A 13,713-nucleotide genomic window follows, 5' to 3' on the forward strand; every position below is an offset into this window, starting at 1 on the left:
CTCCCCATCACACAGCAATATTTTATATTGATTTTTATGTATTTTCTATTTGTGCTGTATTTGTGTTTATGTGACAACTGACAGTCACTGAAGTACTTAATTAAAACTACTGAAGTTTGTTAAATTTTTGACTGAATTTTAAATATTTAGGGGCAGCTTTGATATTCAGTGGCTGTCAAGAATGACTAAATAGGCGTAACGGCCCTTTAGCACCCATATTAAGATGAAAAAAAACACTGCTCTCTTGCACTTTTGCCTTATTCCATATGTATTTACTGTTTTCCTCTCAAAAGGAAAATACTGGGAGAATATAATAATAATAATAATAATAATAACCAACTTAAGACTGATTGTAAATACTCACTGTGCGCTTATGGGTGCTGTAACTATTTGCGCTCAGGGTGAAAAATGATTACGTTACGTTCACCACAAGTTTAAAATCATACAGTCTCCAAACAACCAGGACACACCCACTGACATGAAACAGGGATTTTACAGTATCCCACGGTTTCCAGAAGGCATTCAACAGGGAACTGTAGTTCACCCCATCCTACCAGCTAAAAATGTACACGTGTTCCAAAACAGAAATAATGACTTATTTTCTCCAAACTGATGTATTACTCCAAAACACCATCTTACTTCTCACAAGATAATGACTTGAAATAGCCATGCACGTCCTGGAAGAGCAATAACTCATTTTATTTATTAGTCATTACGTTGACTTTCTAAGACAAACTCTTAAGAAAAAAGTGTTATGCTAAATTAATTATTAAGAATTAATCTCGTTTTTTCGTAAAATCAACATATTTACTTCTGATGTTGAAAGAATCACATTCTCTCTCAATCTACGGACTCGCTAAGCCAAAGTACTGACTAAAGTAGTAATTGCTTAAACCCAGTGAGCCACAAATGTGAACCGAAATCAGAGAAGGACGAACCCGCCAGAGAAACACTCTCCTACAGAAACCATGCTTGCCTAAAAGGAGTTCATACTGCGCTGATCATATGTTAATTACAGAGGTGCACTCGCTTTCATTTGCATGGTAGCTCTTATTAGACAACTCGCTAATTTGGCCACAAGTGTCCGTAATTAGCGCCTCCTTTAGTAAATCTGCCCCAAAGGCTGTTGTTATCAGAATTTTTAGCTCTTTAAAAATGGCTCGGGTGAACGCTCTTTACCGTGTCCACGTGACTGTGGGCTCAGGAAAGCCGTCCGCATCACAGGCCAGCATTGCTGAGTGGCCCAAGTCAGCTGTGGCATTCACTTCAGCTTGCCGAACTCTGATGGTGGGCAGAACTAGGACACAGTAAGAAAAAGACGACATTTAGTACATGACCTGACTGTGGACACTCAGATGTGCACGCACGGACTTTAAAGTATAGGTTCCGTGCTTTCGAACCAAAGTGATGTTTATCACACGGTTGCTGTGCTGTTGTTCGCTAGAGACACCCTGTCCGATGATCTAGTCTGCTCAGAGTAATTTACCGCAACAGCGACTCAACGGCAGTCAGCAGAGCATGACCGGAGACAGAAGAGCTTCTACTGTAAATGTCTTTTTCGAAGCAGCAACACGTACCTTATAACAACGCACTTACAAAACAGCTACTTTGTAAAGCTGCCTGAGTACTATGAATATTTAGCACTACGCAATTCAGCTGGAAAGGACCGTAAGGTAATATTGTCTCAGCGGAGAACTAGAATATTCTGAGAAAAAAGATGAAAAGACTGACTTCTTGCTGCTCTGCTGAAGCCTTACAAGATGGAATATAATATTCTGCAAACAATTATTTCATATGTGAACCATAAACACTTTTATCGCTAAACTGGGAGCTCTCTTGTTCTTGCAAACTTTTAATGCTCTGTCCGTGTGCGCCGTCATGCCTGGCTGACTTCTGCTGTGTGTTTTTTCTTTTTTTTTTCCTAGAAAACTCTTGGCAGTGGTAAATTGCTCCATTCAGGACCAATCATTGTAATGAGTGTCTGGGATAAACAGCAGCAGCATGGCACCCATATGTGATAAAGAGCAATTTAGTTCAAAACCACAAACGCTTTAAAGCGCAAACAAAGGCACGGAGAGATCAGCGCAGGAGTGCTTACCGTTCACTACCACTCTGATTGCACGGAAGTCGATCTCGCCCCTGGCCATAATACGCCCCTCGCAGGTGTACACGCCTTCATCTGTCTTTTTGATTCCTCTTATCTGCAGGTGGTTGTTGTTCAAGACCTTGAAGCGCACTGAAGGCAAGGCAGTGGATTTACAACAGGTTTACAGATGTATCAACAAGTCCAAGAAAACTGCGATGCATCAAAAACACTGGACACCGGATTATAAGCTGCACTTATATATTATATTTTATTGTACTGCACTGTGTATTGTAGTTTATTGTATTGCATTGAATGGCACAGAGTTCTGTGTTCAACTCTGCTCCTTTTTCTCTCTGTATCTACAGTGACTTTTGTTTCTAGCAGTATCTGAGCTCAGGACCGTCTTTCTCTCTAACCTGTTGGTAACCAGCAAAGATACTTTCTCTAGACAGACAAAGCTCTTCTTGTAAGTCGCTCTGGATAAGAGCGTCTGCTGTAAATGTAAACCGGACTGGTTTTCAGGTAAAGGAAATGAATCTGGGCTGTCAGCCTTTTCATCGTATTTAATCATCTGCAAATGAACCAGAATACCAATCAAGTTATAAATGATGCCTTTTATAATGGGATGTTTTCTGGTTCTGCTTAAAATGAAAATGCTAACATTCTCTCATTGTATGCTTGGAAAAGGAAAATAAACAGCTCTAAAGGAGAGCTCAGATGTTCTTCCCTGCTGAGTGGTGAAAGACAAAACATAACACCTCTATATTAAATGCTAAGCGTGCAGTCAATACAAATGATTACACTGATAAAAAGCAGCTATACAGAATCTTACCGTCCTTTTCATACTGGATTTTTGCCCTTTTGTGCTTCCAGATGACAGTTGGCGGAGGGGAACTAATGACATCGCATATGATAACAGCACTATCCCCTTCTGTAAACTCTTGTAGGGATGGGGCATTCTGGAAGGTAATCTTTTCTGCAGAAACCAAAAAAAAAAAAAAAAAAAAAAAGCAAAAATAAATAAATAAATAAATAAATAAAAATACTCCATAGAAACATTTTAGCAAATGATCAGCATTTTGTAGTCCCTAATGCACCCAAGTCACATACTCTGCATTTTTCTTTCATTCTGTGAAAACGTAGGACTTAATAAACTCCTCATAAAATGTGGACTGTTGGTCCACTTTGTCACATTTGATTGTGCACTGCGCAGACTATTTAGTTTTGTGGCGTCATAAAAGGCGAACAACACCACCACTTAAATGGCCTTTCTCACGCAATAGAAACACGGTCCCAGATGAACAGGAATCACACTGAACAGGCAAAAGCAAGTGAAAATAAATAAATCAATTTTTAAAAATAGGCGTACGGTATATCTTCACGTTGACTGTGGCTTCAGCTTGCTGGTCGCCGCTGGTGGCGACACACTTGTACGTGCCGGCACTATCGATGTTAGCGTTGTAGATGGTGAGGGTAGAGGATGTCTCATCATTCCGGAACACTGTGATATCCTGCCTGTTGGTTTCAATCTTCTCACCACTTGGTGAGAACCAGTCGATTCCCTTCACACCACCTGTAACTACATCGCAACAACAGAACACATACAGTTCCATTCATCATCCTGCATTATTAATGCTAAACTCTACGAGCTATGATATACATCATTCCTTTAAACAAATGTTGCCAGAGGATCCGAATAAAAACAAGCTCATCAATCAGGGGTAAATTAGGTCTGAAGGCAACAGAATATTTCAGTGGAATCAATTGAGATTAAGTGCTCCACTTGCAAGCAGAACAGCAGGGAGTGCCTAAAATCTGAGAGAGCTGGGCAATCCTCTGGTTACTAGTCTACTGGCCAAATCACTGGACTAGAAGCTTTGGTAATGGTTCGGTGCGGAGAGCAATTACCAGAGCTGCTGGCCCATATCTCAGACTGTCTTTAAATGAAGCCCAAGAGAGGGAAACCTGTGAAAGCGATTCAGCCTGCGCTGAGATGAGTTACAGGCAGGGAGGAGGTGTAACACGCAATAGCCATAGATGAGTGTGAAGAAAGAACAAAAGGGCATCGTATAGGGGTTCGTCTTGAAGAGAAGAATGAAGCTGTGGGTGCAAAACATACCTTCACACAGAAAGAACTTCGATTCTCCAACGCTGATTTCGCCATGCGCAGGCGTGATGTCCACTCGCAGGCAGACTGGAAAACAGAGAGGAGATCTGGGGTTGGCATGATCGCACACTTTTAGCCACTCCAAAAAGGACTGCGGCCCGAAGGCATCAGCTGATATTGAGGTCTACACAGGGATGTAGAACAGCTATGAAGGTGGGGATGTATCTACGAGGGTGAAGATGAATTCAGTGATTTTTCATTTTGATTGGGACAGAAAGTTTTTCCACTGAGTAATTTCTCAATAAAGCCGTGTTTAACTGAAACCACAGGGGTCTGCTGAATGTTTTTGGCCCTATTTAATGATACCAGATGATATTACTGTAATTAACTGGACATTGTCAGGAATCGGTTTCGGCCTTGCCCTACTGTAACACACTGAACACACTCTAACTTTAAATAAAACGGAGGTCAAATGGAAATGAAGAGTATAGGTAGGAGACATGTCTTATCAGCTGCTAAAATATGACAGCACAGTTAGCCATTCTCAAGAACATAAGCTTAACTCCGATATGCAATAGTTGCTATGGTAAGCATTGCGGTGTAGTTAGATAAGCCCCATCAAAAATGTGCAAATAAAGAGGAGATTGACAGAATGGGTGCAAAGAAGTCTATGAACATATTTGGGGTTCAAAGATGAAGCCTTTTCCACTGTAGCCCTGCGCATACATAATTCAGGAGTACGTAGAGTCTTTCAAAGTGCATTCCATTAACTCCTAACCGGTGGCTGACCTCACCACTTTCACGACGACGCAACAAGTAACTATGGAAACCCCGCTGACAGAACCACTTGTGATAACAGAGTGTGAAGATGATCGGACTGAGCAACCTCTCTCTTGAGTTATTCCTCAGCCTTATACTTTAAAACGCGGCCATAATTAGTAGGCCAACATCCCAATCATGCAGGTCACACTACTACACGATGAGCAATACAAATATGCAAATTTCTGGGAAATTTTACATTTTTTTACATTAATGATGTCCACCGACTAATTTAGAACGCATGCTGCCCAGGCATGTTCGGGCGACTGTGCAGAAAGCTCAGGCAAGAGCAAACAGATTGATATTTCAATCACAAATCACAGCAGAATAAGATTTAACATGATCAGACATTTCAGCATTTTTCATCATCATGTTTGACCTATAGAGCCTTTCGGAGAAATAAGCATAGGTAAAGGAGAGTGGATAAAAAAAAGGAATATCGATCCAGGTCCAGAAAGTGCTCAGTGGCTTTTAGTCTTCCGAGTAATTTAATAAAAAAAAATGGTCAAAAGGGAAGGCAGTCCAGTGGCAATTAAATCAGCATATTCCGTCAATATCCCTGAGAAGGTGTTGTTTTCGTAGCGAGGCCATTTCTTATGTCTTGACACAACTATTATTAGCTACACATGTGCTGTCTGTGCTAAATGAATGTGTAGAGGCTTTTGGAATAAACACTGTCATCTCAAATCTTCATCAATTATTTCTGGGAGCCTCTCTTCTTCCCTTAAAGGTGGATTTTAATGCATAGTGGAAGAGGAAACGGTAGATTTGGTCTTCGAACCACAGCCCTGACTATCCGGGCAACTCTCAGAAAACAAACACAGCCTGGCTGAAAAACATGACACTGCACATATTTGTCTGATTAATACACAATAAATATCCACATGGTGGTCTGCTGCTTTAAGAGCGCTCCAGATACTTGAATATCCAATTAGAAATCGGATGCAAATTAGAATTAAGACAGAATTAACAATCCATGGGCTATAAAGCTCTAAACTGACAATATTTAGATTCTACACTGAAAAATAACCACTGGATCCACGCGAATGAAATATCAATATAATTACTACGTTTGACTACTTCATTAAGTCAAGTTGAAGTAATATGTTTCATTTGTGTGGAACTTTACACACTTGATTAATATAAAGTGATCTACTTTTTTCAATGTACTGCAATTAAGAAATGATTCAGTGTAAAAAGAAATTCCATTTTCATTTAAAAAGCAGTGCATTATGTTTTAGCTGTGAGTGAACAAATTATGCTTATAATCAGCATCTATTCATTACTTCCAGTATTCAGAAATGTTTTTAATCATATGAATGCAGGTTCACATGAACATAAAAGAAATCACATGATTTCTAGAGTGAACGCATTTTCCAGGTTTCATTATGACGTCCAGTGAAGGCAACTGTGGCCACATGCAGTCACTTTAACCGGTAAACATCACACACATCTGATGACGCTACAAGATCCAGTTCCGATGCACACATTCCCATTTGTACGTGCTTTTTGAGGTTAGCATGGCTGCTCTCTGTCCCACATGCAGCAGGATGCAATGCACTGTGTTGACACATTCTTCTCGTTCTTCACATCAACTATGAGAACCGACTGTTCACATACCGTAAAATATATATCCCAGGCTTTGACATGCGCCATTATTATGAGATAACCGATGTAATTCTCTATATCTGTGAGCAGTCTTAAGGTTTTGGCTTATCGGTGTATGTTTCCGATTCTTGTTTCAAATTGAAGGAAAACTATCACTGCCCTGTTGCTTTTGTTAGTTTGCTGCTCGTTGATTTATCTACAGGGCACCTACAAGCACTGACTAGCATAGTCTGCTGAAGTTGCTCAAGTAGGGATCATCGATTATTAATTTTTCGTATTGAAATCAATATTTGAAACTGTGCAATTGCCCAAAACACTGCGTTTATAATTATTCTACATTATTTACAGTTGTTAAGTATTAAGTGGAGCGCATGAACTGACATTCTGAATAGTACATTTAGCATTTTCCGCTATGAACGTAAAGCAAAATGTATTAAGTGTTGAAAGATTTTGTGGCGTTCATAATTCACCATGGTAATGCGTTATGAATATCAGATCCCTAGCATTTGTAGCACATTTACATTCATTGAATATTATCATACTCCACAGAATTCAATTCTATTACTCCAAGCCGAGTCGAAGCATTTCTTTCAGACACATTCATCACAATGTACAGGTGCACTTTCACACTCCTAATGTAAACCCATTTCTGACCATCACACTGTTACCCCAGAAAGAACCATTTCTTGCTGCACTCCAGAGGAGGATAGGGATAGAGCCAAGTCATTTCTCCCAGCTCAGGATTGCTTGAGGAAGAACAGGATGGGAAAGTACACCTATGCATATGTCTAATTGCTGTAGTTAAGAGTTTCTTTTCATGTCTTATGTAAAACAATTTCTTGTGAGGGCTGTGCAGTACCACAGTATTGGCCTACATGATCACAATTACCCCACTGTAATTAGTATTTGACCTGGTGAATTGAAATCAATAAGGAGCACTGCTTCCTAGCCACTGACAAAAAAACGGTTATTTTGTTAAGATATTGTAATCGCGATCATTTATTCTGATTAACACAGGTCGCGGAAATGCTCAAGATTCGTCAGACCCCAGGAGCTCCTGTAATTTTAAACACTTGAGCCTAATCAGAAGTTTAAAGCTCACTACTGCACTCAACTGCTAAACAGCTATGCTTCATTTTAATGCAGTGGCCATGCGACTGCACAGAAAGCAAGAACTGTCAACGATTTTGCTTGTGGAGGACAAAATTACAGTTTCAGTTAATATACAATTAATAAAGATTTCTGATTTGCTCACGGCAGAATCCCAGAAGTGTGGAACCCCCAGAATGTTCTCACTATGGCTAAACAAGTTAGACGAAATACCCGACTTCAAAGACTGGATTAGGGTGTGTCATGGAAAATTGTTCCTAAAGGAGAAGAAGGGACGAAGGCTAGAGCCCATGCTTCTGGTACATTGTTTGAAACCTGGCTTCGGTACTCTGATTCACAATGGTAAGGTTTAATCTGAGTGCAGCAGCCTAAGAAGAGCACGTCTCTCTCTGTGTGGGTGTACTTATTGGGCCCTCTCATCAACTGCAAAAACCTACGCAAACGCTGCTGCATGTCGCAAAGACGTGGGGAATCATCCAATTGCAAAGTGTAATTTTCGCTCATATAAGTGCTGATGCACCATGTGCAAAAGAAAAGTGGAGTAGATATAGGAGGGTGTGGTGATTAATGGAGATCTTCCCTGCTAAGATTTCTTGCCTCAAGGCTTACTGCAGTCTTAAAAATAAAAGTTACTCAGTGGTTCTTACATTGAATTTACGGTTTTAGGAAAAAGTGTGTTGACCCTGAGCATTTGCATTACGTGGAGGTTCTTTAGAAAGGTTCTTCACACTCATTTAGAAAAGCAGCTCTGTAAAGACATTGCTGTAAAGATCGCAGCTTTGTTTTTAATAAAGTACGTGTGCAAGTAGAACATGTAACAAATAGCGACGTATAAATAAAAGTACTGGAAGTGGGCGGAAGTCGTGCTCATTCACTCAAACTCATATAAAAATGCCCTGATACCAACACTCATATCACCTGATATCTGAGAGTACACAGCAGTGCTAGTGAACAAACACAGGGAAGGAGGCTCTGCTCACACACCTGTTACTGATGCCGTGTCAGTCGGACACTAAGTCGTGAGTCCGTTTAAATATCCTGCCTTGGTATATTCCTGCCAGGAATACACTGTGTGACTTTAGTCCAGTTTAAACACAATCGCCCCAATGCTGGTGGAGACACGAAGGCCAGCTAAACAGATTCCAGCTAAATGTAGGCCGGCTAAACGACTAAAAAGTCGATATTTGCTACATTTGCAAAGTCCATATATGCCGGTTTACAAGAACTGCAAGGTATAAATGTTAATACAGTTTTTTGTGCACTGTAATAATTGGCTCATCAGATCAACCTAAAAAAAATTAATTGCTTGGTAACAAGTAAATTAACTAGTTTTATTCAAGCTAAATCAATCAATCAACCTTTATTTTGACTCGGAAGTACATTGAGGGCAACCCTCATTTTCAATGTAGCCGAGCATTTACAAAAACAGGGATTAACATGACAAAGAAAATAATAACTACATTTAATCATTTTAAATTAAAAGAAAATGTAAAATAACAGTGAATGAAAGATAAAAGTAGATAAAAATAGAACTTGAGATTTAATGATAAGAAATTAAGATCAAAAGTAGAGAAGAAATTAGTAAGGTCATAATACAATATCACAAATGAAAAAAGTAATGATAAAAAAACTATTAAAAATAAAATGAGAGGAAATAAATCAATAAATAAAAAGAGATAAAGAACTAAGGAGAACTAACACAAAAATAAAAGTTACGGATAAATATGATTAAGTAAAACAGGTACAGGCTGTCTGTAGGTGTTTTGATATTAAAAGTTTAAAATGACTGAGTGACACCAGTGAGCCGAGTTTTAGTGCGTCCTGTAGTGAATTCCAGCTGGTGCTGTGACTAAAAGCAGATTTTCCCAGTTCAGTAAAAACTCTTGGTACCTGGCAGGAAATACATTTAATGAACAATTATTTAAAAACTGGGTATCTACCGTGAATTTTGTTTCTAGCAGTATCTGAGCTCAGGACCGTCTCTCTCTCTAAGCTATTGGTAACTAGCAAAGATACTTTCTCTAGACAGACAAAGCACTTCTTGTAAGTCGCTCTGGATAAGAGCGTCTGCTAAATGCTGTAAATGTAAATGGAGACGATATTTTTAAGTTGAATAAAACTAGTTCAATTGCTTGTTACCACATGACGTAGTTTTTAGGCAGATCTGACGAGCCACTTTTTACAACGTATGATAGACTATAGAGAGACTAGGTTGTCATGCCGTTTACATCACCACCTGCTTTCAGCTTCAGTGCACAGTGTTTGCAGCATTGCTGAATCAGTTTCTCGGTGTGTTTGCTCAGTACTCGGTGCACAGAGTGTTATTTTGAATTAAACAGCTTTACTTGAAATTGTTCACAGACTAGAGGCTGTAGATTACATAGCACGCACTGAGCGTTTTCAATTCTAAAAATTATAGGACAATCGACAACAGCTCAACCACCCAAATAAAAACTCTGAGAAGACATACACCACTGAGTGATCGCAGCGTATGCTGTCACTGCGCTACTGACACTGAAAGACACAGACACAGAAGTGCTTTTCTGATGTAGAATAAAACCTGGTGTTCTCCACTCAAACTGAGGCAGTGTTAAATATTATAACATAGCTATAAAGCACACCACTTAAAATCAGCTAGAATTTAAATTGAACTGTTACTGTAAATGAGGGCAAAGTAACCACTACTTAATTCAGACTTGATAAATGTCATCATGATTTCCCCTCAACATTCATTTATTTATTCATTGCTACTGTAGGTTTGAAAACAAATTAACGTAAACACTGACCAAAAACGTCTGCTGTACATCTGACGTGTGTCATCGTATCGTATTGTGACACTTGTACTGTTATATGCATCATGAAGATGCTGTCAATACGCAGCTTACATCCAACGGTTAACAAAAGTCCCAGAGAACACTAATATTTTTTACATTTGTCCAATTTGTTTCATACCAAAATTGAAGATTATATTAAAAAGACTGCACTGCATTGCGTACACTTCAGACAATGTATGAAAACATTTCGTAACCTGGGTTGTTGTTCGAACCCCTTCCCAGAGGACGAATTTGATGATTGTGAGCATGTTGAGTTTTCAAAAAGAACTTCAAATGTGACGAAGGACATGTTTTGCAAGGATGTAAGTGAGACTATTGTCATCCTCAGCACAATGGCTCTGTTACAGCTTTAAGGGCAGGAGAAGCTCCATCAGATCTGTAATTGGTGAAGGCAATAGTTACATTAGCTCTGTCCAAGATTAAGACCGACACCCTGCCCCTTACCCCAAAAGGGGTGAATTTCGGCGAAATGCGTCAGTCATGAATTGGAGGCATTTTTATTAACAGGACATGCTCTGTACATGTATGTTGTTTGCCCAAAGAGCAAGAATGACCTACTTAAAAAGAAGTTTAAGCATTAGTCATCGCAAAGGAGACAAACAAAAGCACTAGTACTATGAAATAAGAATCCAACCAAGAGCTGTGCATTTCATTCGTGCCTGCAGATGGACCAGCACATCAAATTACTGTGCTGGGTGTAGACATTTGTCTTTCTAAAGGTTCCTTTCGTGGTCTGAACTTTCACAAAGCAATCCTCATCCCACAGCTTACATTGTGCTCTTAATTTCCATGGCGCACCATCCGCTGAGCAATGGGAGGCGTTCAGGGCACGGACTGACCAAAACGCAGTGAAGGCAGGGCCCATTACCAATACCAAACACAAATCAGCACTGTTCAAATGCATTCAGCATTTTAATAACTCATACACGTGGGTTGAGACCTCAACCTTGACTTGCCACACATTAAAACTCTCGGCATGTTTCAGGTCTTAATACACTCATAGTGTATCAAAGTAAACATTGCTTTCTTTGGATCTACTTCGAACAGACGAGCATGTGACATTCAGCAAGTGGACACTATTTTTGAGAGAGAGGAGAGAGAGGATACAGGAGCAAGGTTCAGAGAAAGGATCAGATGTTTGAAGATGAACGCAGCAACTCTTTAAAATGCATCTGCATGGACAACAAAAGGCAAGTTTAGTCAACCAATTAGGCTTTTCTGAATCCTTGACAGAGATATTCGTCAAACAGCCATAAGCCATGTTACCTGCCTTCCTTTGAAGGCAAAGGCTTGCTTGAAGCCCAGCGAGCCGCATTCCCGCCATCACTGCCCTGTTGCTTGGCAACATGAAACTGAACGTTGCGCAGCCTAAATGGTGTGCAGTGTATGTTAATGCTCTGGATGTCCGGCACTCTCCTGGAACAGCGTAAAAGGCTATGACGCACCAGACGCACCACAGAGAGAGGCTGCGCTCTATAAAATTAAAACATTTCCCCTCGGTTTCTGGGCTTTTGCATGGTGGCATTTTTAAAACTTGCTAGATTCTCAAAATAACAAGGCAACAGGCCTCCATTTGTGCTCCACATGAGCAAATGGAACAAGCTGACTCATTCCAGCCAGAGCTGGAATATCTAAAAGATCATCAACTGGAAAGGTTAAAAAATGCACAAGTTGCTCTACTTTTAGCCTAATATGCATAACTCATAGCCGCTGTAAAGGACAATACGTTATGTCAGGGACTCATCAATGTCTCTACTGCCAAACTGGCTAGAAAGGAGGTTTAACCTCTTATTGTCCAGGGTATATTTTGGTTTGTCCATCTGAATTTCCATGGTCAAATCGTAAGGCAACTTATTCAGTAACGGCATCAAATAATGATTCGTTTTACTTATTTATTCTTTTATTTTTAAAAAGCCCCCCTCAAATGAACAGAAAATGTGTTTAATGATCATACACATATTTTTATGCTATATGTTTACAATTTACTGCTCAAAGCCAAAAGTCTTTGTATTATTTTATAAAAATAATGTGTACAGAGCAGAACACTGAAGAGACGCCATCTGTTTATAGTTCATAGCCCAGATTTGTGGAAAAACGGGTCGACGTTCAGTATTAAAAAAAAAATTTGAGAGTTCAGCTTCTTTTATTATAAGGGTTTAAAATGACATCACTCATCTGTTTGACTGGAAAGGAGACAGTACCAGCTCTCATATGACACCCAATTTCTGAATGTAGCTTATGAAATATGAAAGTTACGAAGAATATGGCAAAGTGCGTTTTGGAACCACCGGTGGTCTCAAGGAGTTGAAGAGGTTAAATGTACGTTATTAGAGACGTGATGTTTGCTGTACGCTTGCACTTCATAGTCAACACTCTCAGAGCAAAGTGTGAATGAAGGAAATGCTGTATACGCTACCCAGTTTAACACATTCTGTGTTGAATACATTCTAAAATAACACAAAATCAGTGGTGCGGTGGGTAGCACTGCTGCCTCACAGCGAGGAAGGCCTGGGTTCGATTCCCTGGCCGGGTGACTGGGGTCCTCTCTGTGTGGGGTTTACATGTTCTCCCTGTGTCTGTGTGGGTTTCCTCCCACAGTCAGAAGACATGCAGTCAGGCCAATTGGACATGAGTGTGTGTGTCTGTCTGCCCTGTGATGGACTGGTGACCTGTCCAGGGTGTATCCTGCCTTTCGCCCGATGACCGCTGGGATAGGCTCCAGCACCCCCCCGCGACCCTGAGGGAGAAGTGGCTTAGAAAACGTGTGTGTTGTTCTCGTTACAGATGTGTTAACCTGCTTAAGATCTGAATGCTGAAATGACTACCCTAGTATTTGTTATGTTTCACTGTGAGAAGACAGAGAAAATATATAAGCTTGTATATGTTGTTATATTTATCTACTCCAAAACACAAGTGCCTGAATGTGAGCATGTTGCCAAAGATGCGTTGTTAAGGACTTGGCTGAGAAGGCAGAGATAGTACAGCTGTGTCACTAACTATGATAACATCTTAAGTTGACGATAGCCAGGTCCAGAAAGAATGAAAAAATTTTTCCCTGACAAACATCATGTTGCCATATCATGCACTGAGGACAAAATGCACAGTGTAATGCAATGAGGACAAAATGCAATGAGGACAAAATGCACAGT

At 40.0% G+C, this 13,713-nt stretch overlaps 1 protein-coding gene across 9 annotated transcripts in view; it reads right to left on the reverse strand.

The window, feature by feature from the left end:
- Positions 1-13,713, reverse strand: part of ncam1b (neural cell adhesion molecule 1b) — a 112,254-nt gene that overhangs the window by 50,964 nt on the left and 47,577 nt on the right. For all 9 annotated transcript variants that reach the window (XM_017711083.2, XM_017711081.2, XM_017711073.2 and 6 more), the window contains exons 2-6: positions 4,206-4,280; positions 3,456-3,665; positions 2,919-3,062; positions 2,099-2,236; positions 1,180-1,297 (exon numbers count right to left, since the gene is read on the reverse strand). In XM_017711083.2, coding sequence (XP_017566572.2) covers positions 1,180-1,297; positions 2,099-2,236; positions 2,919-3,062; positions 3,456-3,665; positions 4,206-4,280 — 685 coding nt within the window. The remainder of the gene's footprint in view (positions 1-1,179; positions 1,298-2,098; positions 2,237-2,918; positions 3,063-3,455; positions 3,666-4,205; positions 4,281-13,713) is intronic.

The sequence above is a fragment of the Pygocentrus nattereri genome, chromosome 17 (genome assembly GCF_015220715.1).
Source record: "Pygocentrus nattereri isolate fPygNat1 chromosome 17, fPygNat1.pri, whole genome shotgun sequence".
Taxonomy (NCBI): Eukaryota; Metazoa; Chordata; class Actinopteri; order Characiformes; family Serrasalmidae; genus Pygocentrus; species Pygocentrus nattereri.